Here is a 26,821-nt window from a genome sequence, read left to right on the forward strand (position 1 = left end):
CGTAGTTTCTCTGTCGCAGATCCATCATTTGAACCACGTTAGTTATAACGTAAAACATCCATTATGACACTCTAAATGGGGCGGAGTAACTACCTCTTTAAAAAATAAAACCCCATAATTTGTTGTGCAAATTATAGTGTTTTGAACGAACCCTCATTAAAAAAAAATCCAATATAAGTTTTGGTAAAAACATGCCCTTGTTTTTCAAATTAATTGAACTATATGTAAACAGCACATATAGAGGGCCTATGTTTTCCTTACAAATATTATTGAGAATATTCCATATTCAATTCAAAACATAAAACATAAAACATATAAATCATATAAATCGTTAATTGTTGTAATTTACAGTAGGCTATTTATTAAGTAATAAAGAAATATCCTACTTAATAATAATAATAATAATAATAATAATAATATATTTCATTATTAATATTAAGTAGGATCTTCTTTTGTTTTTTTTTTTTTTTTGTTTTTACCATATAACCTTCCCCATGTGCTCCTTTGTTCCAGTTCCCGCCATTTGTTATTGTTTATTATTTCCACCGGTGTCTCACCCCTCTATGTAATCAGTTTAATCATCTCCTGTGTGTTTAAGTCCCTGTGTTTAGTTAGTTCCTTGTCTGCTATTCTAAGTTGTGTCTTGTCATCAGCCCCTTGTTTTTCTTGTGTCTTCTGCATTATCAATGTCCTTTCAAGTGAGTGTTTGTAGATAAATCTACGTGTTTTAATAAATCCTGCAATCCTTTTTGCCTTCCTGAGTGAGTCAAGGCGTTACAACTGGGAAGGGCATGCAATTGTCAATATGAAGATTGCTAAAACAAATGTGAAAATACTTTGAAAGCAAATCACACCTATGAGAGATTACCCTAATGTTTTTTTTATATTATTATTATTATTTAAATCATTCCAAGTTTAAATGTTAGAATGTTCTAAATGAATAGGGCATATGGGGGATAACTGGGAATAGAACAAAACCAGGAACTATGCTTTCTAACTACAGCTCTAGAAGTGTAGTTGCAATGGTACAAGTTTGCGAGTATTCGTTAGAACGATGGATTTATGAAACACCAAATCAACAAATTATGTTTGTAACAATGCAACTTGCGACCTAAGTTGGCTAACGATGGTTTTTAGAAACGCACCCCGGAGCAGCCAGTGTCCAGCTAAAGACAGTAACTGTGTTTTTACAGATATAGTTCTAAAAATCATCAAAAATAGCAGATTTCACACCACAATTAAAAGGATGGTGGCATAGAGGGAGAATTTTGAGGGAATCCTTTCTAAAAAAAAAAAAAAAAAAAGTAGAGAAAAAAATCCTAGTTGCAAAAAAACATTGACAGCCAACCAGAATCTAATCTTCTTTAAAGGCACAATATGTAACATTATTTCATTAAATTATTTGAATACCATAGCTGTTTCTCAATTTCAAGAATGCAGAGAATGGACTTGCCTTCTTGTGATGTACTATCTTGCCAGGTCACCTCGGAAGACTTAACTTGGGAGACCACGAGAACAGAGAGAACTGTGAGAAATGAGATGCTGCATTCTCCCTGATGGTCACATGACCTTTACTCATTTTTAACGGAAAATAATTGAAATATTACAGCATCCATACAATTTTTTTTCTCTCTTTTCAATATACAGAGTGTTTCAAAAAGAATACCACAACATTGAAAATTAAGAACTCCGCAAAGAAGAAAAGGAAAGCTAAGCTCTTTCTGTCGTCCATTTAAGGAAGCTCTGAAGTTTCATTTGGTCGCTAGGAGCGATGTTGTCATCATGTTTCTTTGATTAAATACAGATTTTCAAAGTTGTGTTATTATTTTGAATCACCCTGTATATAACGTGCACGCGTCACAAACCTTACAAATATACTTTGCACAATACAAAAGAAAAAGATCAATAGTGATAAATAGACGCTGTTTCCCAAACGAATTCTGAACACGCTTATTGAAGCAGAGCAAAAGTCTGGCTTTTGGGTGCGTGTTTAAACAGACATATACACATAATTAATAATCATAAATCTAAAGATGTCGATCCTGGTGTTTTTTTTTTTTCAAACACAATAGTTTCGAGTTAAATTAGCATAAAAAGTTAGGAAAGCAGTCGAATGCCTTCATTATATTGTTAGATGTGAGCATTTTTAAATTGACACCTCTGTTTTTTAATGTAATCAAACGAAAAAATACAAATAAATGTGACTCATTTGTTGCTCTTTAATCAGAATGTGTAAGTTATACAGTGAAGAAACAGCTAATGAGATTTAATAGCTTGATTCTATTTTATTATAACAGCTATTAATTTTAATAAGCTGAACTGTTTGCTAATGTATTTGCTGCTAATGTATATATTTATTTTTTCTTTTGTAAGTAATAATAATAAACATATGAATGACCATTTAACTGTTTATCTACAATGAAACAGCTCCAAATAAACATATTTAGTAATTTGGGGATTTTTTTAAAGGGGGGGTCCTTTATTATGGTGGGCAAATCCCTTATTTTCACATTCCAATGTTGACAGGTATGTAATACCTTTTAAACTTGTATTTAATGTCCAAAATGCAAATCCTATTAGATCGACTTTATTTGGTAAACAAAGCAAGACTCTCATATAATATCTCAACTAAAAGACAGAAAATATTATTTTACAAACTATCTTTGCACACTGGGCAAACCGATTTTATTCTCTAACACTACAATGTTTTTGAATGTAAAACTATGCAAATGGTGCTCTGTGGTGTGGCGGGAATTTAAGCAGTGTCTCCACAGTCCAAAATATAGTGGAAATCTGTGGCAATTATATGTTGCAAAATCTCGGAGGGTCTAAATAAGCCTAGAATACTTTAGCTCATCCATGACCATGATTTCTGCAGGAGCCCTATAGTATGTAATGAAGACAGCAACTCCCATGATTCCACACTCTGTCACATCAACAACAAACTACACCTTTGTTTGTTATGAATACATGTCCTCTAGTGGTGAATATGACAAACTGCGTCTTTAAGGAGCTTAAGCATTTAAAACATCAGATTACAATACTTCAGCTCATTTTCACAATCAACAGAACAACATTGTGGGTGGAAGCTAATATATTTATCTAAAATTTGTAGAATATGATATTTGTTAATATAGTTGTCCAATAAAATGATCTTTATAGTTATCATCCTCTATGAACAGGCTTTACACTTGTGTACATAAAATTATTCACACATTTAATGGAACAGATAGTGATTTACACAGTGATGATTCATAATTTTAAACAAGTCGTTGACTGAAAGGAATAGTTCACCTAAAAATGAACACTGTTGTTTTTTATGTTATGATTTAATTGATCTTATTGCGAATGATAAACTAATGCATGTGTTTCTTTTTTATTTAGCGACTCTAGCAGATTTCTCCAATCATTTAATCTGCTTAAACCCTGCCCCTTACTTACAGTCAACTGTAAGCTTTCGTATTTAGATCAGCCTGCTCACCCTACATTTTTTTTCCTTTTTCCAGTTGACTTTGATTTGTTGCCCAATTTCGAAGAAACGATCTGTCATTATTTCTGTTACATTATGAAAATTATGGAGAGGTCATGTGATCAAAGATATTTTTCTGTTCTTTTGAACTGATCAAGTGAAAACAAATGGGTTAGTTATACATACAGTGCTCAGCATAATTCAGTACACCCCATATTGAAAATAAATAATTTCATCCATTTCTTAGTGAACTTAGGCAATGTATTTTGGTTCATTTAAACAAAACAGATTTATTAAACAGATATATTTATTTTAGTCACCAAACATATTTAGAAATTGAAAGATAATACAATTAAATTCAAGCAAAATATTGCAAAAAATAAAAAATTACTACCTACAAAATTTCAAATAAATTTTTCTCTCTTTTTTTATTCTTTTATTTTATTCTCTTCTATTCTTTCTTTTTTTCCCCTTTTTGAATTTGTATTTAATGTTTTTCTATAACATATAAATTTTGGTGTACTAGTTTTTGGATTTATATTGTAAGTTATTTTGTTAGAAAAGCTCCAGATTTGGCTTTAGTACTGACTAATCTAATGTATATGCACACTTATAATATTGTCTAACTTTCTATTAAAAATCCGAATTTAAAAGATTTGTAAAGGGTGCACTTATATGTGCTAAGCACTGTACATGCAAATTTGATTTTATATTTTCTTAAATTTATATTAGTATAAATAAAATCCACAGTCATGGATGCATGTAAAATCCCTACACAAAAGTGCAATTTTTTCATGTTTATCCCAGATGCTAAACTTGTATGTAGACCTAATGATCTTCTTGTAACCTCTTTCAGATTCATGATCAAGGATGGCCAGTATTAAAAAATAATATTTTGTCATTTGTATTTGATAGGGTTTATGAAAATGGATTAATATTTTGTATCAAAATCTTGTATTTTATTATTTTTTAAAATATTGCAAAATACGTTACAGGTCTACATGATGACATCATGATGCAGCCTCTGATTGGCACATTCTCAGTTATTTGCCTAGGCTTGAGATCAGATGAGAAAATTTATTTATATTGAGGAAGGTGGATAATGCTAGGATTATGGAAGGAAATTATGCATCACAGCATAGCTATACCAACAATCATTTGTTTAAATTGTTTGAATTGCCAGTAGTATAGTTAATGAAGAGGAAACATGTCTACCTAAAGCTGTCAAAGTGGGGCAAATATTTAAAAATACAGACTAGTCAAAAGCAGCTGACTCAGGTTATACGACAGCAGCAGGATATACATGAAGAGTTTAGTAGTAGAAAAATGGTAACTCCATTTTTAGTAATTTTGAGATTTGTTTTACATTAAAACATGTATTACATTGAGTAGGCCTATTGAAGAGTTAAATTCTATATAACTAAATATAAGAAACAATCTGTCGAAAAAAGTAACTTTATTGTATTATCCTTTTAAATTATAAGAATGTTTAGAGGTTGATTAATCATTGTACAGAGATTTTGTCAATTTTTCTGGCCACACAATGGATGGAAACATAATCAACATACATAGTACTATATTCTAAATTATTATCCAAATTGAACAGGAACTCCTGTATGAAATTTGTAGCAAAAATATACTAAATGAACAAAAACATGTAACAAAAATTAGAGATATCTAACTATTCATGTACAGTAAGAGTAGACGTGAACGAGGTGGCAGTGAACGGATTGATCGAATAGCCCTCATCATAGAAGATTTTCAAAGAAGGTTCATGCTAGCTTTTAAATACAAAAACACATTTTTTTTTTTTTGATACATTTGTGGCTGCTGTATTTTGAAGTTAATTTTGATACGACTAAAATGGAGGTATTTGATTTTTCAATGTATTTTTGCCCATCTCTGGTCATAATTAGCAATATACAGTCTTGCTTACTCCATATGTGCTAACACACAGTAAGAAAAGCAAAAAGTGGGACACGTTTAGTCAAGAGTGTGGCTCTACACAGATGTGCAGGTGTATTTACTTTCTGTTTGAGAAAGAAAATCTTTGATTAGAAGACCATTTAATTTCTACTCAAATGTATCTTTTTGGATTGCAGTGTTCATAGATGACATTGTCAAATCTAAAAAAGCACTTACTCAGCATAAAGATGCTTTTGGGCAATCTGCATATTGGTGCATTCATCAAAAATTAGCGTTTTTATGTGAAAACCATCCCACTACCTTTCCTTTCATTGTCATTGTATTTACATACCAATCACTGTGCTCTACCATTCATTTACTGGCCCTTCTTTAATATATCTGCATTTGAGCCCATGGTTCCTATGGCAACTCTTATTTGCATGAGAAAAAGGGTGGTTGGAGGCATAGCGTGTGTGTGTGTGTGTATGAGTGTTGCAGAAGCATGTAGCAGTGTGTTGCGCCTCCTTCATTAATGCTAACGCTGTTTGGGCTAAATTTGTTCTGTTCAGTACCTCTGAGGGGTCAGGGCCCATTTATAGCAAAACACTCATCTCTCTTTTGGGAACAGCTGCATTTTTTGCAGCTCAACAGAAAGAGCGAGTGCATGTAGGCTTACTGATGCTTGCTATTTTGGTGTCCTTGCAGACATTAGTGCTCAAGACAGACATAAAATTTGTCCTTTAGAGAAGTGTGAACATGAAGAACGATGCAAAAAAAAGAGCATTTACCTTGCAAAGGCTGTGGATTATAGATTCGACTTGTAAAAGTGCCACGGCACTGCTCTTTTATTCTGTTATGGGCCATTTTCTTTTCTAAAACAATGGCTGACTTTATTTAGCTAAGGCTGACGTGACAGGTAACAGGTTCTGCTGACAAAAAACAAAGGATATATGCGTGTATGATGAAAGATTCTGAATGGACCTGTCTGAACTCATACATTATACAAACGCTTTCATTATGAGTTTCTTTGTTTCGTTTAGATAACAGCAATCATTTTTGAATGTCATGTTCTTCATTTGAAGCACCCTATCCTCCATTATCTAGCTTTGTAATAGTCCATGTTTTCTAATTTGTTGGCTTGTGGCACATTTGTTTTTTGATCTATTAGAAAAAGTTATGTTTATTTTTGTGTGTCTCTCTGTGAATACAGGTTTTTGTGCTTTACATGGACACAAAGTAGAATGATAACATGGGTAGGATCTAGTTGTACACTATTAAGCCTGCTTACAGTTTTACAGTATGTTTTATCTTGCAAATATAAAGAAATTATCAAAGAAATAACATACTTCAGCCATTGGATTTATGCAAAAATATGTACAATTTTTAACAATATCACATTGTGTCTTATGTTGCTCGAGTACATTTTTGAAAATAGACAAAAGTACATTGACTTTACATTGAATTAATTTTCCTTTAGGACAAAAATCTATGATTGTGTTCCAATCATATTTTTGTAAATTTTCTACTGTAAATGTATGAGCTATTTAGCAAAAACCTCCAAGTGCCATCTGGATTTTGCTTCTACAATGAGCATGTTTCTCAGCCTCTTATGTTTATGTTCAATTATTTCATGTTAAAAGTGAGGAAAATAACCTATTATTTGCAAAAAAAAGTGAAATTACTGAATTAAGACATAGGAGTCTGAGAAAATTTTAAATTTTAAAAGACAATTGTGATTAGAGGTTTTTGCAGCTGAACTCTTCTTATTAAAACTGATTAGAAATTTCCATTGCTTAGCATTTCTTTTGGACAATTGTTAAGATGATTTTCTCTATCTTTGGAATTTTTGAACCCTAAAACTCCATATTTTCAAAAAGTTGTACCTTAAACAAATATGGATCATAATGGACCATATTTAATCATTTTCAGATGATGTATAAATCTTATTTTTTTATTTATTTTTTTTTGCTTCATGACAGTTTTTGTGTTCCACGGTTACATGTCTAAAACTCAGTATGACCTGATGGAAATATATGGCTGATTTTTTTATAAATAATATGTATCCTGCAGTGCTTAAACAAATACATATGATATGTGATTGGACACAATACAGCCTTTTTGTATTTGTCATCAACAGGAAACCAACTAATACTGTTTTTAAATCAAATTAGAGCTCATTGTCTAACAAATATAATTTACTGGACTGTAATATTTGTAAGTTTCTGAGGAAATTGTTTTATTCTGCTGGTACTATTGTAAAAATTACAAATTTTAATTTTAATTTAAATTTTGCTCTTTAATTTAGGGAAAAATGGATAAAAAAATATGTATATTTTATAAAAAATATTATTTGAACATATTTATTTTGAAAAGAGACCTTTACAGTAGAATCATAGAATAACTTTAAATAGAAAAAAAAAGTTATGCAAAAGAAGCCAACAATCAAAAGAATTGTGACCCAAGAAAAAAAAAAAGCATAAGAGACCCGATCATCTGATGAAAAAAAACAGATTGATTATTTTGATACTGCATAAATAAAATCAAATGATTTAGACCTGCTTTGCTGAGTCACAGACATTTTTTTTAACGTGGCCCTATTATCCTCTTTGATTCTGTCTTGATTCTGTTTGGGGGTGAACTATAACAAGCTTTCATGCTTGGTGTTTTGAAGAAAAAAAGCATTTTTTTTATATATAGTTTGAATTAAAGGTAATTTACATGCAATGTGTTTTTCCACTCCATTCATTCCTTCATTCATTCATTCATTCATTCATTCATTTTCTTGTCAGCTTAGTCCCTTTATTAATACGGGTTCGCCACAGCGGAATGAACCACCATCTTATCCAGCAAGTTTTTACGCAGCAGAGGCCCTTCCAGCCGCAACCCATCTATGGGAAAGTTTTTCTACTATTATACTACTATTCTATTGTTATTCAGTGTAAACACATGCTGAATGGACATATTTAACTGTTACTCTTACATCTTTTAAAATGCTGAGCACATGAGTGCCGCATTTTTTTAGACACCATTTCAAATTGAAATATCTTCAACTTTCACCCACAGCGCAGCTCATCGCTGTCAGATTTAAAAGCATAGAACCAATCAGAAAAGCTCACTGGCAGAACAACTTTTGCAAGCTTCTGTTTATAATAGAAATATATGCATGATGACATTTTATTTACTGATATATCAATGCAGATGAGGCACTCATTGTGGCTGTGTGGAATATAAGTGTTATTCTTATTTCTAATTGGTTTGTTATTATCGTTATTTCATCACTTTCATAATATCGCATCACATGGACCTCACGCTGTACTTTTTTAAACCCATTTCTGAAAGCCCCATCAATCATTTTTTTGGATGCAAAGACACATTGGGTATAAATGACCACTTATAATACCTTTCTCCTAAGTCTGGCACAAATGGCTCACTCAGTTTTAAGTTTAATGAAGACTAGTCTTCAAAAAAATAAAATATGTTGTAATTTAATTCCTGCCTTTTTTGTTGAACCTGAAAACTGAGGCAGAGACAGATGAGAGTATTACTCCATGATCAAAATATAAGTTTTTTTTTTTTTTTTTCAATTAAATAATGCTTGTTTTGGGTTGCAGACATTTGAACACAATGCATATACTCTCAAAACAAAACATTACGCTTTGTAAAATACATATAAATACTGCAATGAATGATAATCCTATTAAACATAATCTGATGATTTGTGTTATTCAGAACAGATACATATTGTCTAAGAAACTAGCATGCATACTTTATTCTTCTTTAATTTAAACAGCCACTTTCATGTATTTTGGGGGAAGTTGATGAGTTTACATTTTGTCAATCCAGAAGCTCTAATCTCCCCACTCCAGGGCAGACTAACCTGGCATCACCTACTGTATCTGATATAGATCAGCTAATATGATCATCACTAATACTAATGTGTGTACTTACTTACACATATTTCAGAATCAGAATATCAAATATTTCCTAATACAATCAGTTTGAGCTCAAAATATTGTTCAAAAGAATTGTGCGGGACCTTTGCACACTTGGATCAGTGCCACCTAGATTATATAGAAAGACATATAATGATGGTAAAAGTAATGTTATTGTTGTTTAGTCCCTACACAATACAAGCTATTAGAATTTCCAAAGGTGGGACTTGAGCTGCTTTGTGACATCTAGTAGTAATCCAAACGAACTGCTTATTGTAGCCTTTGAAAATTATTTTATAGAATAATGATCTTCCTTCAGAGGGGACTTTAAGAATTTATTTATTTATTTTTTTTTATAACCAAACATGAAAAAAACAATAAACAAAAATAAACATTTTAAAGAGTGAAAGAGCATAACAGAAATCATTTAACACCAAACCTAAAGTTATTCAAATTAAAAGATTACAGTAAAGATAAGTTCACAACCTGCTTGTCAGCTTCATGACATGTAATTTGACAACTTACATATGAAGCTTACAGAACATCCAAAACAATTCTGTATGCACTGCTCATATGATTTTACATTTACCAACTGTTTTGTTATTGAATCCCCTGCTGTTGTGGTATCATCAAATCGTATGATTTGTTGTGTCACATCTTGTGATTTTGCACCAGAGTTTGTTTGTATCATCATTTCAGATGTCCCAGTCCTCTTGTTTGATGCACATGGCAAGTGTGAACACACCCTAATTGTTCTTTCTTTCTTTCTTTCTTTCTTTCTTTCTTTCTTTCTTTCTTTCTTTCTTTCTTTCTTTCTTTCTTTCTTTCTTTCTTTCTTTCTTTTTCAGTGTTCGAAATTCTTTCATCTTTTTTCTCCTTAGTACACTGTATAAAAGTACACTGTAAAAAATAATCTGTTAATAAACAGTTTCTGTATTTTGTAATTCACAAGTGTTTTCCATTTATTTACAGTTGTCAACTGCAGTACGGGACCTTGATCTCTGTTCTGTCGATTTTTGATGTTTAAAATTCAACCACTATTTAACAAAGTGACTTTTATTGACTTTGTTTGTGACAAAGTGACTTTGTTTGAAATATTGTAATGTATAGGAAATAATGTGTAGTAAAATAAGTCTGTAAAACAGCAGAAAATGTACTGGCAGTCTATTCAAGGTTTCTGTATTGTAATAGACAACACCAACCCAAATAATATATCATTTTATACTGTTAAAAAGGTTAATAAAAAGGACTTTTTACAATTTCTTAAAGGTTAAAAGTTGTTGGAAAAAAGATCAAGATCCCATAATGCAATTCAAAAGCATAAATAAATGGAGGAAAATAAAAAATAAATAAAAGCATGAATCACAAAATTCTAAAAAAAAAAAAAAAAAACTGATAAAACAAACGTACAGATTTTTTTAATAGTGTAGGTTCACATCTTAATTAAAGGTATACTATTTCTAGACATCTTTACAACCTAAAGAGCTTGCCTGAGGTATACACCTTATTCTCCGCAGACGAGTGGGCGCAGTCATTTGAATCTTTTTGGCTCAAGACTTCCGGTCTCATTGACTTCAACTCATTCTTAAATGTAAAAACTGCTCATTACGCTGCTTGATGTTGCAAACTGATATTTTCTTATTATGATATTCTACTTGGTCTGTATAGTCATGCAAACATTTGTTTGTAGAGCAAGTAGTTTGACCGTTTTCTGCCATTTATTATTCCTAGTCATTTCTTCTATAGTCGACTTAATTTGAAGTTCTAAAACTTTCGCGAAAACAGAAGCACTTCCGCATTTTAGAAGAAGGTCAATATCTGCGTACGTGCATCTTTGCGAGATGCTGTCTCTGCAGGAGGTGCTGAATTGTTTGATATGGATGTTAGAACTACGAGAAACTGTTTACTTCATCCTGACCCATTCCACATTCCAGAAATTTACATTTTGTGTATTTTTCTGCTGTTCAGGAAGCTGCTATGAATATTCAGACATTTAATTTGCTTTAAATGAGGCCCATGTTTCATTTTAACTTTTGATTTTTACTACAGGGGCCAGTTAAAACTTGAAGGGAAACTAAGTCACTACTACCACACTACTAAATATTTTTGTGTTGCACCACTGAACTTAGTTTAAATGTAATACTACGTTCCAACTTAATATTTACATCAGCACCCTACATGTATAACGGTAGAAAAGAGCCGACAGCGAGATTAGTTTACATAGAGGAGCTCGCGATAATAATGAAGAATGATCTTCCTCTAATCACAGCTGTCATATCCTCCCAAGTTTAATTTTTAAGGAGTGTTTTGTGTTAAATGTGTCCACCAATTAAAAGGAGAATTTCTTCATGACTGAGTTCTCTCCATGCTCTTTTCTTTTTTATATGTGCTGTAGAATATACAAAAATTTCAAGTTTAATGTTTTGATGACTTCAGATGTTTGCATGCATTCACGGCGATGCAGGTGTGTGGGTAGTCTGCAAGCGGCAACCTCCCGCTCTCCCTCCAATATGGAAGTAACTGAAACTGCAATTCATAGAAAATCCGCTAGTCCTGGCTCCATAATAGAGCAAATTTCAATTGAGCCCACTGTTAGAATGGCCAACTTTACAGAAGAAAAAAAGGTGTTTACAGCCTGGTACAAAGAACCATTTTGGTTTATAAAGCTAATATATAATATTCCCTTTCATGACAACTGTGAGGGGGGTGAATTATTTTATAACTCATCAGTTTCCTTTATATTAGGTTATATTAAGTTTGCATAAATAAGGACGTGGCCACTTGATTGACAGCTAGGTCGCGCTGTTGCCGTCACGTTACCTTAGCTGACTCCGGCAGATTAGCCACTGGTTTCAGCATGTTCATCTTATTTTTGTCTTGTTTTATGTGGCTTTACACAGTCAGTTGCCTTCTGGGATTATTTCCTACAATTATCAGATGATATGGGATGCTGTGTGTGCACTAAGTTGTGCTCACAAACCAATCACGTTGCTACCGTTTTCCATGTGAGTAAAGTTATGTACTTGTAAACCATCTCCATTAATGCATTTGTTTTATTTAAGATCATTTATCATTTATAATGTTCTTTAGAGCTGTAATGCACTCCAGAATCTGACAGATTGATTAGATGTGAACTGTAGAACAGTCATCTGAAGTGTTATCATACAGTGTTATGCTAGATGTCATCAATAGTCTTGCATTTATTAACACAGACTATATCTGAAGTGTTTGGAAGTAATTCGCATTTTCCTCCTGTAGGAAAACATCATTAGAGCAATACTTAGTGGCTCAATGTATTACAGCAGTGTTTTTAAAAGACTAAACATTTTATTGATATAGTGTACAGCCAAACACATGTGGTCAGAACACAAACGAGTCACAGGTGATAAAGTATTAAGCGTTTTCCCAAAGTAAAGTGTGTCTGAGCCAGGTCCAAGCAAAATAGCAGCAGTGTCTGTAGCTCTGCTCACTCTCCGCCTCTTTGCCCTTGTTTGGTATCTTGCCGTGAGTGCGATGACGTGCGAACAAAATGGCGATGGTTGGCCGCGCCTTCTTGTGGCTACTTTTGTGCTCTTTAGAAACCTATGGGTGACGTCACGGATACTACGTCTATATTTTTTACAGTCTATGGTTGTCTGTTATAATGACTGAATGTAATTTAATGTGCTATAAAAATGTGACTTATAATTTCATTTTCATAGGAAAGTTATATATAGATGCATCAGTTGCAGAATTATAAAGCAGTTAAGCAATTTAAATACTTTTTATTGGGTATTGCGTCATTTAGTGTGACTACACATGACTTTACGGAGAGCTTATGACCTACTAACTGTGGTTTGCCCTAAGATCATGTGATGCATCCAAGGTGAGAACAAATTTAGGTTGCTTTCACACCTGCCTTATTTAGTTCAGTTGAATCTTACTAGAGTTTGGTTTCCCTCTTGGTGCGGTTTGTTTGGGCAGGTGTGAATGCAGCAATCGTACTTGTGTGCGCACCAAAAGCGGACCAAAAAAGCATACCAAGACCTGCTTGAAGAGGTGGTCTCGGTACGGTTTCAAACGAACCCTGGAGCGGTTCGTTTGTGGTGAGAAAATGTCCAAACTAAAACAGACCCAACTGCAAAAATTACTGCGCATTTTGGACTAATCCAGCATTATGGGATATGGAGAAAAATATTTGTTGACAGCGCTTTACCAACAGAGAGAGAGAGAGAGAGAGGCAAAAACATTACCTGATGAATTGTTGATAATATTTCCGCAAGATGACCCTGTCACAGTTTAGCTAAATGGAAGCTAGTTGAAGTTACGTGAGATGCATTAAAACATTGTTTTCCACCCGTGGCCGCGCTTCATTCTCAAAATGTAAAGTTTGTCTAAAGCAGGAATACATTCAGTCAGCACAGTTATCCCTCCATAGTAAAAAGCTACTTTTTGTGTCTGGCGGTTTGTTTTGGCATTTTCCTGCACGTGAATTCTGACCTGTTCTATGTTCAACAACATCTGGCCAATGAGTGATGTGGATTTTGTCACATGACTGCATTTTGGTTCTATTCAACTGGTTCGGACCAAAGCAATCAGTGTGGTGTGAAAACGACCCAAAAATGCCAGAAAATGCAGCAATGTATCATGTATTGCCCTTGGTCCGGACCAAATGCAGCGAACAACAGATGTGAAAGCACCCTAAGTTACAAACTGGCTAGTAGTTACTAGGCCCCTAGTTGGTGCAACCCTACCTAGGTTCTGTGAATTTTACAGGACAAGATATTTAGCATTGAGCTCAGCTTCTGTTAAGAAAATTTATGTTGCATTCTGTTTGTAATGAAACAGTTCTAAATGTTAAGATTTTAAAGGAGGACAAGAAACTTGTTTATGGAAAATGTAAATGAATGAAATGATTGAAGAATGAAACATTTTTCAGTGCATTACACTGTGTTTTAAGGCCATTCGATTTGCATTGGTCACATGGGCAGCCCACTAAACGCAACACTAAATATAAACTGCATATAGAGCGTACAAAAGAGAGGATGAGGAGCTATAAGAAGTTGAATTTCATGGCTGAGGGGGATTTACATCATGTTTTCCCAAGTTAAACTAGCAATATCTAAAACCTGTGTTATTATTATTATTATTATTATTATTATTATTATTATTATTATTATTATTATTATTATTATTATTATCATCATCTTTGCAGCTTTTGTAATGGTAGTCAGAGGACTAAATTTTCTCTGATCACAGGTACATGGAGGTGCCTTCTTTTAACTTAGTGGTGCACTGCCTCAACTCAACTCCCAATCAAAACCATCCTCTTTAAATACATTCCAAAGTACAACAATCATGAGTTTAATTCCATGTTTAAACAACTATTGAAATTGTGTACTACAATTTAAAGAGTTCTATTCAATACGTCATGGTGGCTCAATGGTTAGCACTGTCATCTCACAGCAAGAAGGTCACTGGTTCGAATCCCGGCTGGGCCAGTTGGCATTACTGTGTGGAGTTTGCATGTTCTCCTTGTGTTAGCGTGGGTTTCCTCTGGCTGCTCTGGTTTCCACCACAATCCAAAGACATGCGCTATAAATGAATTGAAGAAACTATATTAGTTCTAGTGTATAAGTGTGAATGGGTGTATGGATGTTTTCCAATACTGGTTTGCAGATGGAAGGGCATCTTCCATCTGAATAAGTTGACGGTTCATTCCGCTGTGGCGACCCCTGATGAATCAAGCGATTAAGAACAAGGAAAATGAATGAATGAGAGTTCTATTCATAAAGACTTGAATGGATGAATGTAGATGTAAAGAAGCAGTGATATGGTACTGTATAGGTACGTTGGTCCAGATCGACTTTATGAAAATATAACTTACTGAAGGCATACTTAACGAAACACATTTCTGAAAAGACATATTAATAGAGTACAACTTAAGTAAAATGTATTTAGGGAAACGCCACCCAATTCACCTAATTCACCTGCCGAACTCTCCAACCTTAGTTACTGCTGCTCATCCAGTCAAGCTTTGTAGAACATTACTAGAAATAGCAGGATAGCACCCAGAAACTTCTAGCATCTCTTTAGCACATTATATACTTTTACACATTAAATACACTATACTGGCCATGCAGTGGCGCAGTAAGTAGTGCTGTTGCCTCACAGCTAGAAGGACGCCCGTTCCAGCCTATGCTGGGTCAGTTGACGTTTCTGTGTGGAGTTTGCATGTTCTCCCTGCATTCGTGTGGGTTTCCTCCGGGTGCTCCGGTTTCCCCCACAGTCCAAAGACATGTGGTACAGGTGAATCGGGTGTGCCAAATTTTCCATAGTGTATGAGTGTGTATGGATGTTTCCCAGAGATGGGTTGCAGCTGGAAGGGCATCCGCTGCATAAAACATATGCTGGATGAGTTGGCGGTTCATTCCGCTGTGGCGACCCCAGATTAATAAAGGGACTGAGCTGAAAAGAAATTGAATGAATGAATATACACTATAACCTTTGTGCTTTTTGTGATGTTTGTAATGTTTCCAGAATAGCAATATACTATTTATCTTGAACTAATATTATACTGTAGATGTTGATTTGGCTATGGTAAGTAACATAAAACTAATGAAAAAATAATTGAATATATTCTTTATGTCATCCCACCACAGACTAAACCAGGGAAGGGCAAACTTGATCCTCGAGGGCCAGTGTCCCTGCAGAGTTTTGTTCCAACACTAGTCAAACACACCTGAACAAACTAATCAGTGTCTTCAAGATCACTTGAACTCTATAGGGAGGTCTGTTTGAATAGGGTTAGAGCTAAACTATGCAGGACACTGGCCCTCCAGAATCAAGTTTGCCCACACCTGGACTAAACCATACGTTTGACTAATGATGATCCAAATTTGTTCAACTATGCACTTCCATATGCTTTTACAATAAAAAAAAAACAAGGTTTTGACTTATTTTGTGGCAGGCAGGAACAGTAGAGGTTTTTCTTTATGGTCCAAAACAAAATATTAGGCCTTAAAAAGTCTTAAATTCACATAAATATTGTGTTGTAGGTCTTAAATCATTTTAAACTGGTCTTAATTTTAAAAGACTCTCATTCAATCACCTACTACCCATCTAAATATTTTTATTTATAAATATTATTTATAATATTATATACAAAGAGATACAATTTACAGCACCTGTTGGACATTTTTACAGCAAATTCTCATAATTAAATTCCCTAATCAGTAAAAGAAAAGTAAAACAGCAATATATTCCTTATCATGAGCTTTCATTTACACAAAACTATTTACAGAAGTAGAGTAAGTTTACATAAAATTTATAAATAGGCATGAAACATAAGGTAATTTTATAACAGAAAAGCATTAGGTTAAGAAAAGGATATGCTCAACTAATTTAAACAAAAAGCAAATAAATATATGATTTTTCTTCAAAATAAATATACTTTTAGCAATGCTAAACTTGTCATAAAAAAAAAATCATGTTGAAACAATAGTGTACATATAACTATACCAACTAGACACATTAAGATATTTGATTAAGAAATACAATTTTTTTTTTTTTTCCAATTGCTTTTTTCCAACCGGGCTATCACAAAAAATCCTTAGGGTTTAACCCTGTATAAGCCTAAAATTTCATTCAAAATGGTCTTATAAGGATCTTGTAAAGTCTTAAATTTGGCTCGATGAAACCTGCAGAAACCCTTGAAGGTTTTTTGTTTACAATTCTGTCATAGAAAAATGGATTAAGTTGTCAAGTACATTTTGGGTTTTCTGTGATCTCTAAATTGTATTGTCCTGTATTAATATACAGTTGTGAAAGAGGTCAATATTGAGGTTAATTTAAAAGCGTTTAAAGTTGTTTTAATATTGGACACATTGTTTGGCATCTTTTTTTAAACAATTGACTGAAATATTATCAAATGTGTTTAAAAATAATGCTTTGAAATGCCCATTCAATCATTCCTCTTCAATAATAAGTTCTTTCAGTATTCTTTTATAAACACATTATACAAGGAGCTGTTCATTTGGACTGTTAAGTTCTGGTTTCCTGCTTCCTGCGGGTCTCCACTTATGAGAGAAATGCCTATGATGTAATTTAGCAGCGCTAAGACGTCTTGAAGGTCTGTCGTGCAGCAGAAATGGAGGTTGCTGGGGATTCAGTGCTAAGGCCTGGCTTTCTGAAATGGAGAGAGACGGGTAGCACATACAGAGCCATAGCCACTAGCGCACAGAGGAGTTGCTAGGTAACAGGTAGCATACAGTTATGTAATGCGCCATGCTCCCAGTTTACATGCTTTGTATATGGAGTTCCTCCGGAGAGCTGGATCTCAGGCATGGGAAGATTCCCTTATTACAGCTACCAAGACCCGACAGATCATGTGTTCTCAGAGCTCCACATGCACTCTCACTTATGAGAAAAGATGACTGAGGAAGCTTTGGAAGCTACTTTTAACTGAAGAATTAAAAAATTTCAATTGCAAATTTTTATCTCTCAACCTTTGGAACATTGTGTATTAAGGTGTATTCAAGTGATTAGACTACAAGTTTCCCAGACTTTCAATATATCTTTTGTTTTTTGTTTGTTTGGTTTAGAGATAAATTGCAATACAAACCTACAATTTTAGGAAAGTTACAATGTTTACAGTTGAAACCCAGTATTTGTCATCAAATCAGAATCAGAATTGTGAGAAAAAGAGTTTAAATATAACAATACAGTTGTTGTTTTGTTTTTTGTAAATTGTAAATTGTATTGTGACAAACTCAGAGTTGCAAGATAAAAAAGTCAGATTTCTGAACTTTCTGTCATATTTCAGGCATTTTGATAAACTCAGTATTGTGACAAACTCAGATACAATGCAACAATACAGACTCAGTGTTCTGAGAAAAAAGTTAGTGTTTTACAGAACTGTGTAGTAAAAGTAAAAGTTAGTTTATCGATCGGCTGTCACTCTGTGTGGGCAGAGTAATACAGAAGGGTGAGGAGCCTGTACGAGTTCTGATATTGCAGAATATTGCATGGCTATCAGCCATTGGTATTCGAGAACCAGACAGAAACTATTGTATACATATTAGCTTAAAGAGGATAATAAATTTTTCTTTAAATTTTGAAAATGGTGTCTAAAAAATAAAAAAACTGCTTTTATTCTAGCCAGAAAAAAAAAATCAAATAAGACTTTCTCCAGAAGAAAAAATATCAAACATACTGTCAAAATTTCCTTGTTCTGTCTTTGAACCTACAGTATAGTTTCTGAGTTCTAATTATTATAAAGTATAAGCAAACTGATATCAGTATAGTAAGACATCATGATAGCTTGCTGTGTAGCTTACTTTGTACATTTTCACAAGTCATGTCAGAGCGATCATTAATATTCAACACCAATTCAAATATGGTCAATTATGAACCTTCACATCATTTGAGAAATATTTAAAAAAGAAAAAAAATCAAAGGGAGGCTAATAATTCTGACTTCAACTATATATATATATATATATATATATATATATATATATATATATATATATATATATATATATATATATATATATATATATATATATATATGTATATAAATAGGTATATTCCTCCTGATGCTCCGGTTTCCCCCACAGTCCAAATACATGCGGTACAGGTGAATTGGGTAGGCTAAATTGTCTGTAGTGTATGTTTTTGTGTATGTGTATGTGGATGTTTCCCAGAGATGGGTTGCGGCTGGAAGGGGATCCGCTGCGTAAAAAAAATGTGCTGGATAAGTTGGTGGTTTATTCCGCTGTGGCGACCCCGGATTAATAAAGGGACTAAGCCGACAAGAAAATGAATGAATGAATGAATTTATATCAATTGGGGTGATTTTATAAGGGTGTGAATCATGTATAAAAATAATAAAACAATTGCCACCAAGAATATTTACCATAGAGCAAAAAACAAACAAAAAAAAAAGTTAAATAAACAGTGTTTCATGGTTTTCTGGAGTAAAAATGTATTCAACTACAGAAATGGAATAATAAAATGTCAAATAAAACTGTACAGTCTGCATTATATTGATAATTCAGTACATTTATTCTTCATAAAAGTTACAAATGCTGTTCATTATTCTTACATTAATAATGTACATTGCATTATTGTTATTTCCATTCAGAGTCAAAGAAAATAAAATCATTTTAAAAAGTCACTTCCTATTTAACTGGTGCAAAATAACAACAGTAAAAACGAGTTTGCTGCAGTAAGAGAAGCTGCATCAATCTTTTGCTTATTTAATAAATGACTTACGCCTCAGAAGACGATGCCGACATGCAATGAATGTGTGGTGGCATTTGAAGGCATGAGACGCGGAGCACAGTTTCTGGAGGTAATTGATAATATACTAACACTAATACTGAAATGGTTAAGGCGTTTTAGAATGACCAAAACAACATTTCAGATGTTTCACAATGTTCTCAGCCTGCTGGTTTGTCCATTCTCACACATTTCTACCATCACATGATCTATTATAGCAAAGACCTTTTTTAATGTGCATACTGGAATTTGTTCGGTAAAAGTGTTTCCATCGTACTTCATGCGCATATTTTCTTATAGAATAAAAAGTTTATCCTAGTTATTTATGTACATATGTTTTGTTATGCGCATTTTCAAAACTTATGCGCACTATGGTGTTTTCATCAACCATTTTTTTATGTGCATATCCAAACTGCGTATAAAATGGCTAAATGAAAACATACTGAAGCTATTGACATTCATATATAAAAACTAAATATATAATGGAGTTAGTAGATGTTTTTGCTTTAGAATATCTTGTTTTACGTTAGATAGATGTAAGACACTCGAACAGGTTTGGAATAAGTGTGGAGGTGGGTGAGCAAATGATTGTAGGATTTTCTTTTTTGATTGAACTTTCCCTTTAAGTCTAATTCTGAGAGAAATAATTTTGTTTTATTTTCTTTCAGTTGAAAGCTTACATTATATATTTCTGATTTATGACTATAATTCTGAATAAAGTCATAATTGTGAGAGTTGCATTTACTTTTTTATTTAGTGTTGGAAACAACGTTCAATTCAAACTGCAATGGACGTTTTTTGTTTGATTGTTTATTTTATGACTGTTCATTAAAGAATGCTGGTTCATATTACATCCACCAGTCTAGCAATGTGGTGCAGTATTGTAGATAACATGCATTTCCGTCTGTCTGTATTGCAGTATTATTTCACAGTCAGCTTCAACCATGAGAATCAGAAGGCCCTGGAGCTTCGCACAGAGGATGTTAAGGACTGCGATGAATGGGTGGCAGCAATATCACATGCCAGGTAAATGAACTCATCTTCAGAATTATAAATTTGTTATGTTTGTCCTTGGTGTGGCATGTTTTGGTTGCAAATAAACTGGGTGTTATTCAGATTTTATTGAATGCACATTAACACCATATTTCTGTAAAATCATTCCTTATTCCTAGAATTTCTCCTCCTTTATTTGAGTTGTGCTTAAAGATAAGTCAGAACAAGCAGATTGTCATAATGGCATGAATCTGTGCTTTATTTTATATGCTCCATATACAGTTCAAATGTGAGTGGGGGGAAATGAATACTGAGGATTTTCTTTTTCCTTTTTTTTTTTTTTTTTTTTTTGCGTAGTGGACAGATTCCATGTCTCATTATCTATAATTAGCCTGAAGCTTGTTTAAGCAGTCTTGGATGTTGCAGAGGTTCTGTTGGGAATATTGTTTATTTTTAGTAATGAACTTTGCATTTGAATTCTCTGTTGGGAACTAGCAAACAAAGCACAACATGTTGTGTCTTAAATAACAAAGAGCTGTAATCAAGTCAAGGATGTGTTTTCTTATGTTTTTTTGTTTGCTCATGTTCATCTGAGAGTAAAGGCAAAATGGTTGACCCTATTAAGAGAAAATATTTTTTACATACAATTTATAGTATATCTGTTTAAAAGAAATGTGTAGATGTGTGTAAGCGATATCTATGATTAAAGAATATTTGTGCAATGCATTTTTGTGTTAACAGGTTGGAAAAGATCAGAAAGTGACTAGTAGTTTCATAGATTACTGCTTGCATTAATAGTTTAAGAGGTTTTATGTCTTCAGCTTTTGAGATAATAGCCTTGTTGCATGAACTGACATAATGATGGTCAAATGAGTATTATTTGTCACTTCTTTTAAAACAGTTAAATATTTCTATTAATGGCACAAAAAACAATGTGCAATTTTTGCATGATATTATCTAAAACGACGAGTAGTGTTATACATTCTGCATACATACATATATATATATATATATACTTATATATTTACCATTACAGTGAAATAAAATAGTGTGAATTAAATCATACAATTAATGTATACCTGTGATAAATTCTCATAAACTTCACCATTTTGTCATTTATTATTATGGAGCTTAATTTTCTTTGAACCTATAGTTTCTGAGTTCTGATAATAGCATAGTATGAGCAAACTGATATTGGTATAATAATACATTAATAAGTCATTAATAAGACATCCAATCATTCATTTGGATAGCTTGCTGTATAGTTTATTTTGTACATTTTCACAAGTCACGTCAGAGCAGAGCTTATTAAACTTCACAGCCAATCCAAATATGGTCAATTATGATTCTATGGGGCATTGTACGGAGTAATAAATGAGCATGTAAAACTATTACTGGAAATTTTATGTTTATTTACCTATGCCATAAACCTACTATGTAGGTATCAGAGAACAATTGAACTTATTGAACCAATACAGTTTATGGGACCTTTAACCAAAATATTTGTATTTAATTTATACAATTAAGACTCCTCTGTTGCTTCACAGCAAGAATGCTGGTTTGAGTCCCAGCTGGGCCAGGAATCCATATTCGAGTTCTTCCCATGTGGATTCCTCCGGGCACTCCAGTTCCCCAGTCAAAAGTCATGCAGTATAGATGCAGTAAAGTGAATGCATGAGGGTGTGTATGGGTGTTTTTCCAGCACTGGGTTGCTGCTGGAAGGGCATTCACAGCATAAAACATATACATGTAACATCTGGATGGGAGACCACATGGGAAAACTAGATTGCTGTTGGAAGTGGTGGTCACTCTGTGGTCTGTGTGGGTCCTATTACTACTATTAAGACACTATATGAAGTGTTCAGGTGCAAAAGCCACTTTCGCCAAAAGTTTGATAACATTGAGTGAATGCTTAAGGCACATAGTACATGTTTAACAAATATTTTTGTTTCTAATCATCTGAATCCCAGCACTCAGAAATAACAGTTTGTTTCCAAAAGCCTCTTAATGACAGCAAAGGCCGCTATGTCCCTAGAACTAATCAGAAAGCACAAATTGAATCATATGTTTTTAATGTACTGGCACTGTATAATATAAGCCAGCTTTTTTTAAGGAGAGTGTTTTATTCTGATTTAGATTTAGATTTTGAAAGATGGAGTTTAATGAATTGGATGATCCTGTTCGATTCACTAAATGACAAATGAAAACATCCCTTACCTCAAAACTCTGTCTATATTAATGGACAATGCACAGATATTGATGTTTCACAATGTTTTTTCACCGCATTATTTAAATAAAAAAGGCAAGGCAAGGCAAGGCAAGGTAAGTTTATTTATATAGCACATTTCATACACAGTGGCAATTCAAAGTGCTTTACATAAACAAGAATAAAAGAAACAAGTAAAAAAAATAAAAACAAATAATAAAACTGATTAAAAAAATCAAAACAAGTAAAATGTGATATAAAAGAATGAAGAAGAAGAGAAAAACATAATAGCACAATCTGTCGGACGCAGCACAGTGCTCATACAGTAAAGGCACAGCTAAACAGATGTGTTTTCAGTCTTGATTTGAATGTGCCTAATGTTGGAGCACATCTGATCATTTCTGGAAGCTGATTCCAGCAGCGGGGGGCATAGTGGCTGAAAGCTGAATTACCTTGCTTTGACTGAACTCTTGGAACTTCTAGTTTATATGATCCTAATGATTTGAGTGATCTGTTGGGTTTGTATTCAGTGAGCATATCTGTAATGTATTGAGGTCCTAGGCCATTTAGTGATTTATAGACCAGTAATAATACTTTAAAATCTATTCTGAATGTAACTGGGAGCCAGTGTAAAGACCTGGGGACAGGTGTGATGTGCTCTGATTTTCTGGTTCTGGTCAGAATTCTGGCTGCAGCGTTCTGGATGAGCTGCAACTGTCTGACTGTCTTTTTAGGAAGGCCAGTGAGGAGGCCGTTACAGTAATCCACCATGCTGCTGATTAAAGCATGAACAAGTTTCTCTAAATCTTCACTGGAAACAAAGCATCTGATTCTTGCTATGTTTTTGAGATGATAGTATGCTGATTTACTGACTGCTTTGAGATGACTATTGAAACTCAGATCTGACTCCAGAGTCACAGCAAGATTCTTGACCTTATTCTTTGTCGTTTGACCCTTAGTGTTAAGGTACGCATTTACCTTGTGAACCTCATCTCTGTTCCCAAACGCAATCATTTCTGTTTTGTCTTTGGCCCCGTTTACACTAGTGCATTTTAGTTTGAAAACGCATAAGTTTTGCTACGGTTACGCCATCCGTCCACACTACGCCGGAGTTCTCGAGCGCCGAAAACGGAGCTTTTTGAAAACGCTGGAGAGGCCGTTTTCATTCTAAAACGCTGCTGCTCCGTCTCAGTGTGGATGGGGAAAGACGGAGACATCTGAAAACGAAGGCGGGGCTGCAAACGTTCGCCTATCTGATTGGGGCTTTTCCTCAATATTAAGTAGCCCACACACAGTTCAGTCTCGCATCCTCTTCTTCGCAAGTTTGATCAAGGCTGCAGTCTCCCCCTTTTCAGTTTGATATGGAAAACATACAGAGGACACGGGTAAATCTTCAAAGGGAACAGTGTACTTTATAACTTCATTCACATCACCTTGGCTACGTTGTTTCACTTTCTCAACAATAAAATGTAAACATGATTTAAGGAACTGCCTATTTTCTTTTTAATATTAGCAACTTAACAGACAGCAGAAATGTTGAGGCGCCGTGCTGCATATATGAGCGTCATCTTCACTGTGTGGATATTTATAACAAAACGGAGCCTATAACAACTGCCTCCTTTCAATTTCAGTGAAAATACGAAACGCACCCTCTCTTTTGCTGAATATCAGTTTTAATAATCGATTAATATAAAAGTATAACATACAATATGTTTATACATTGTAGGAAATAAAGGTAAGCAATCAGTCAATGTACCTGGATTAATCATTAACTTATTTTTGCGCTTAACCAAAACATGTTACCCGTGAACAAGTAACTTAATAGATTCCAATGACCAAAGTCAGGGAATTGGCCTATGTCGTTAGATAAAGACAACAACATGAATGAAATATCACGTTTAGCAAATATAGTGAGATTAGATCCAGCGGGAGATGCTTGATGAGCAGTCCAACAAGCAGAGCTCTCATCTGGGTAGAAATGCTGGAGCGCTTGCCCGAGAGTGTCTGTTTGGTCACGTGATGTGCGTTTTCAGCGTTTTGGTGTGGACGGAGAGCTGTTCAGAAACGCTGGGTAAAACGCGAGTGTGGACGCGGATCGTTTTCATTCTACAACGCCTTTTTAAAACTAAAACGCACTAGTGTAAACGGGGCCTTTGTTTAACTGAAGAAAGTTTTGGCACATCCAATTGTTAATTTCATCAATGCATTGGCAGAGGGTGTCAATGGGGCTGTAGTCATTAGGCAGTAAGGCTAAGTAGATTTGAGTGTCATCAGCATAGCTGTGGTAGGAGATTTGGTTCTTTCTCATTATTTGGCTCAGAGAGAGCATGTAAAGGTTGAACAGCAGAGGTGCCAGAATCGAACCTTGTGGGACTCCACACGTCATGGGTGTCCACCTCGACCTATGGTCACCTATACTGACATGGTAACCTCTACCTTCAAGGTAAGATCTAAACCATTTGAGGACCGTGCCAGACAGCCCAACCCAGTTTTCCAGCCTATCCAGAAGTATGCTGTGATCGACAGTGTCAAATGCAGCACTGAGATCGAGCAATACCAGCACTGTTAGCTTGCCTGAATCTGTATTTAGGCGTATATCATTGATTATCTTTATAAGAGCACTCTCTGTACTGTGATGTGCTCTAAACCCAGATTGAAAATTGTCTAAACACCCCTTTAAGTTTAAGACCTTGTTAACCTGGTTAAGAACAACTTTTTCAATGATTTTGCCAATGAAAGGGAGATTTGAGATTGGCCTGTAATTGCTCAGTAGGGTGTTATCCAGGTTGCTCTTCTTCAAGAGGGGTTTAACAACTGCAGTTTTAAGTGAGTTTGGAAAAATCCCTGAAAGAAGTGAATCATTTACCACTTTTAGAAGATCCATTTCTAAACAGGTAAACACCGTTTTGAAGAATGATGTGGGGAGTGTGTCAAGACTGCAGGTTGATGTTTTCATAGCTTGCACAGTCTCTTCTAAGATTTATTTAAAAAGCTTAGTTTACAATGTTTACATTTTTCTACTTGTATTAAATCTAAATCCCAAATATCAGAAATGACAACAGATTGTTAAAATGTATTAATGTTGATGTTTTTAATGTTATCGGTTAATGCACTTACTTGACATATTTCATTCATTCATTTTCCTTCTGTTTAGTCCACGGTTTGTCAGGGGTTAACACAGCGGAATGAACCGCCACTTACTTGACAAATGTATATTTTTTTAAATTTCAGGAGCTTTGCGTAATGTGATTTATGTCTGGTAAAATAATTTCTAATTGCATCTTTAGTGATTTTTCAACTAATTACACTGTCTTGTCCAAACAGGTGAATTTAGAGGTTTTTGCAAAAAAATTTAAAAAGAAAAAAAAAGCAGAAGTGGATTTAGCTGATTTTGATGCAAAAGAAAATCTACTTCCTTGAAACCCAAAGAATTGTCAAAAGTGATATTTAAAAACAGCTATTTTATTTAGTAGCTAATAACCTTTTCAATATCTATAAAATGAAAGTTTTGAACCTAATTATAGGAGCCTGATAGAAAACGCTCATTTACAAAAAAGAGGTCTGATGGATTGAAAGGTTTTTGCATCTCAACTCTTCATATACAGTACAACTGAGTTGTTTATTGCCCCTTTGATTTGCAGTATAATATTACAAAAGATTTATATTTCACATAAGCTTTTGTATTTTTTAAATAAGTGCTTGTCTTACCTTTCTAATAACCAAACCTAGTAAAGCTAGTTTGTGTTTTCAGCATAACTAAACAGTAACTGTTTAAAACGTTGATGATAATTTCTTAAACATCAAATGAGCATATTAGATGACTCATGGGTTATCAAATGAACATTTAGGTTTGCCATAAATATACTGTGTTAAAGAAAAAAAGGCAAACACTGAAGAGCACAACGACCCTAAATGTATGGATGGTAGCTCGTAGTCTATATGTTTAGTTTTGTGATTTGGATAACAAAATAATAAAAAAGTAATTAATAATTTTAAACCCAGACACACAGGAGTTTTGCAGCTCTAGTAATACCCACTCTTTCATAATCAGAAG

General features: G+C 33.9%; 1 protein-coding gene across 4 annotated transcripts in view; it reads left to right on the plus strand.

Annotated features, from left to right (window-relative positions):
• The window catches only part of rasgrf1 (Ras protein specific guanine nucleotide releasing factor 1), an 82,039-nt gene that overhangs the window by 4,020 nt on the left and 51,198 nt on the right, over positions 1–26,821 (plus strand). For all 4 annotated transcript variants that reach the window (XM_087293221.1, XM_087293223.1, XM_087293222.1 and 1 more), the window contains exon 2: positions 20,488–20,594. In XM_087293221.1, the coding sequence (XP_087149347.1) occupies positions 20,488–20,594 (107 nt within the window). The remainder of the gene's footprint in view (positions 1–20,487; positions 20,595–26,821) is intronic.

Source organism: Danio rerio, chromosome 18, assembly GCF_052040795.2.
Source record: "Danio rerio strain M-AB ecotype USA chromosome 18, GRCz13ab, whole genome shotgun sequence".
Classification (NCBI taxonomy): domain Eukaryota; kingdom Metazoa; phylum Chordata; class Actinopteri; order Cypriniformes; family Danionidae; genus Danio; species Danio rerio.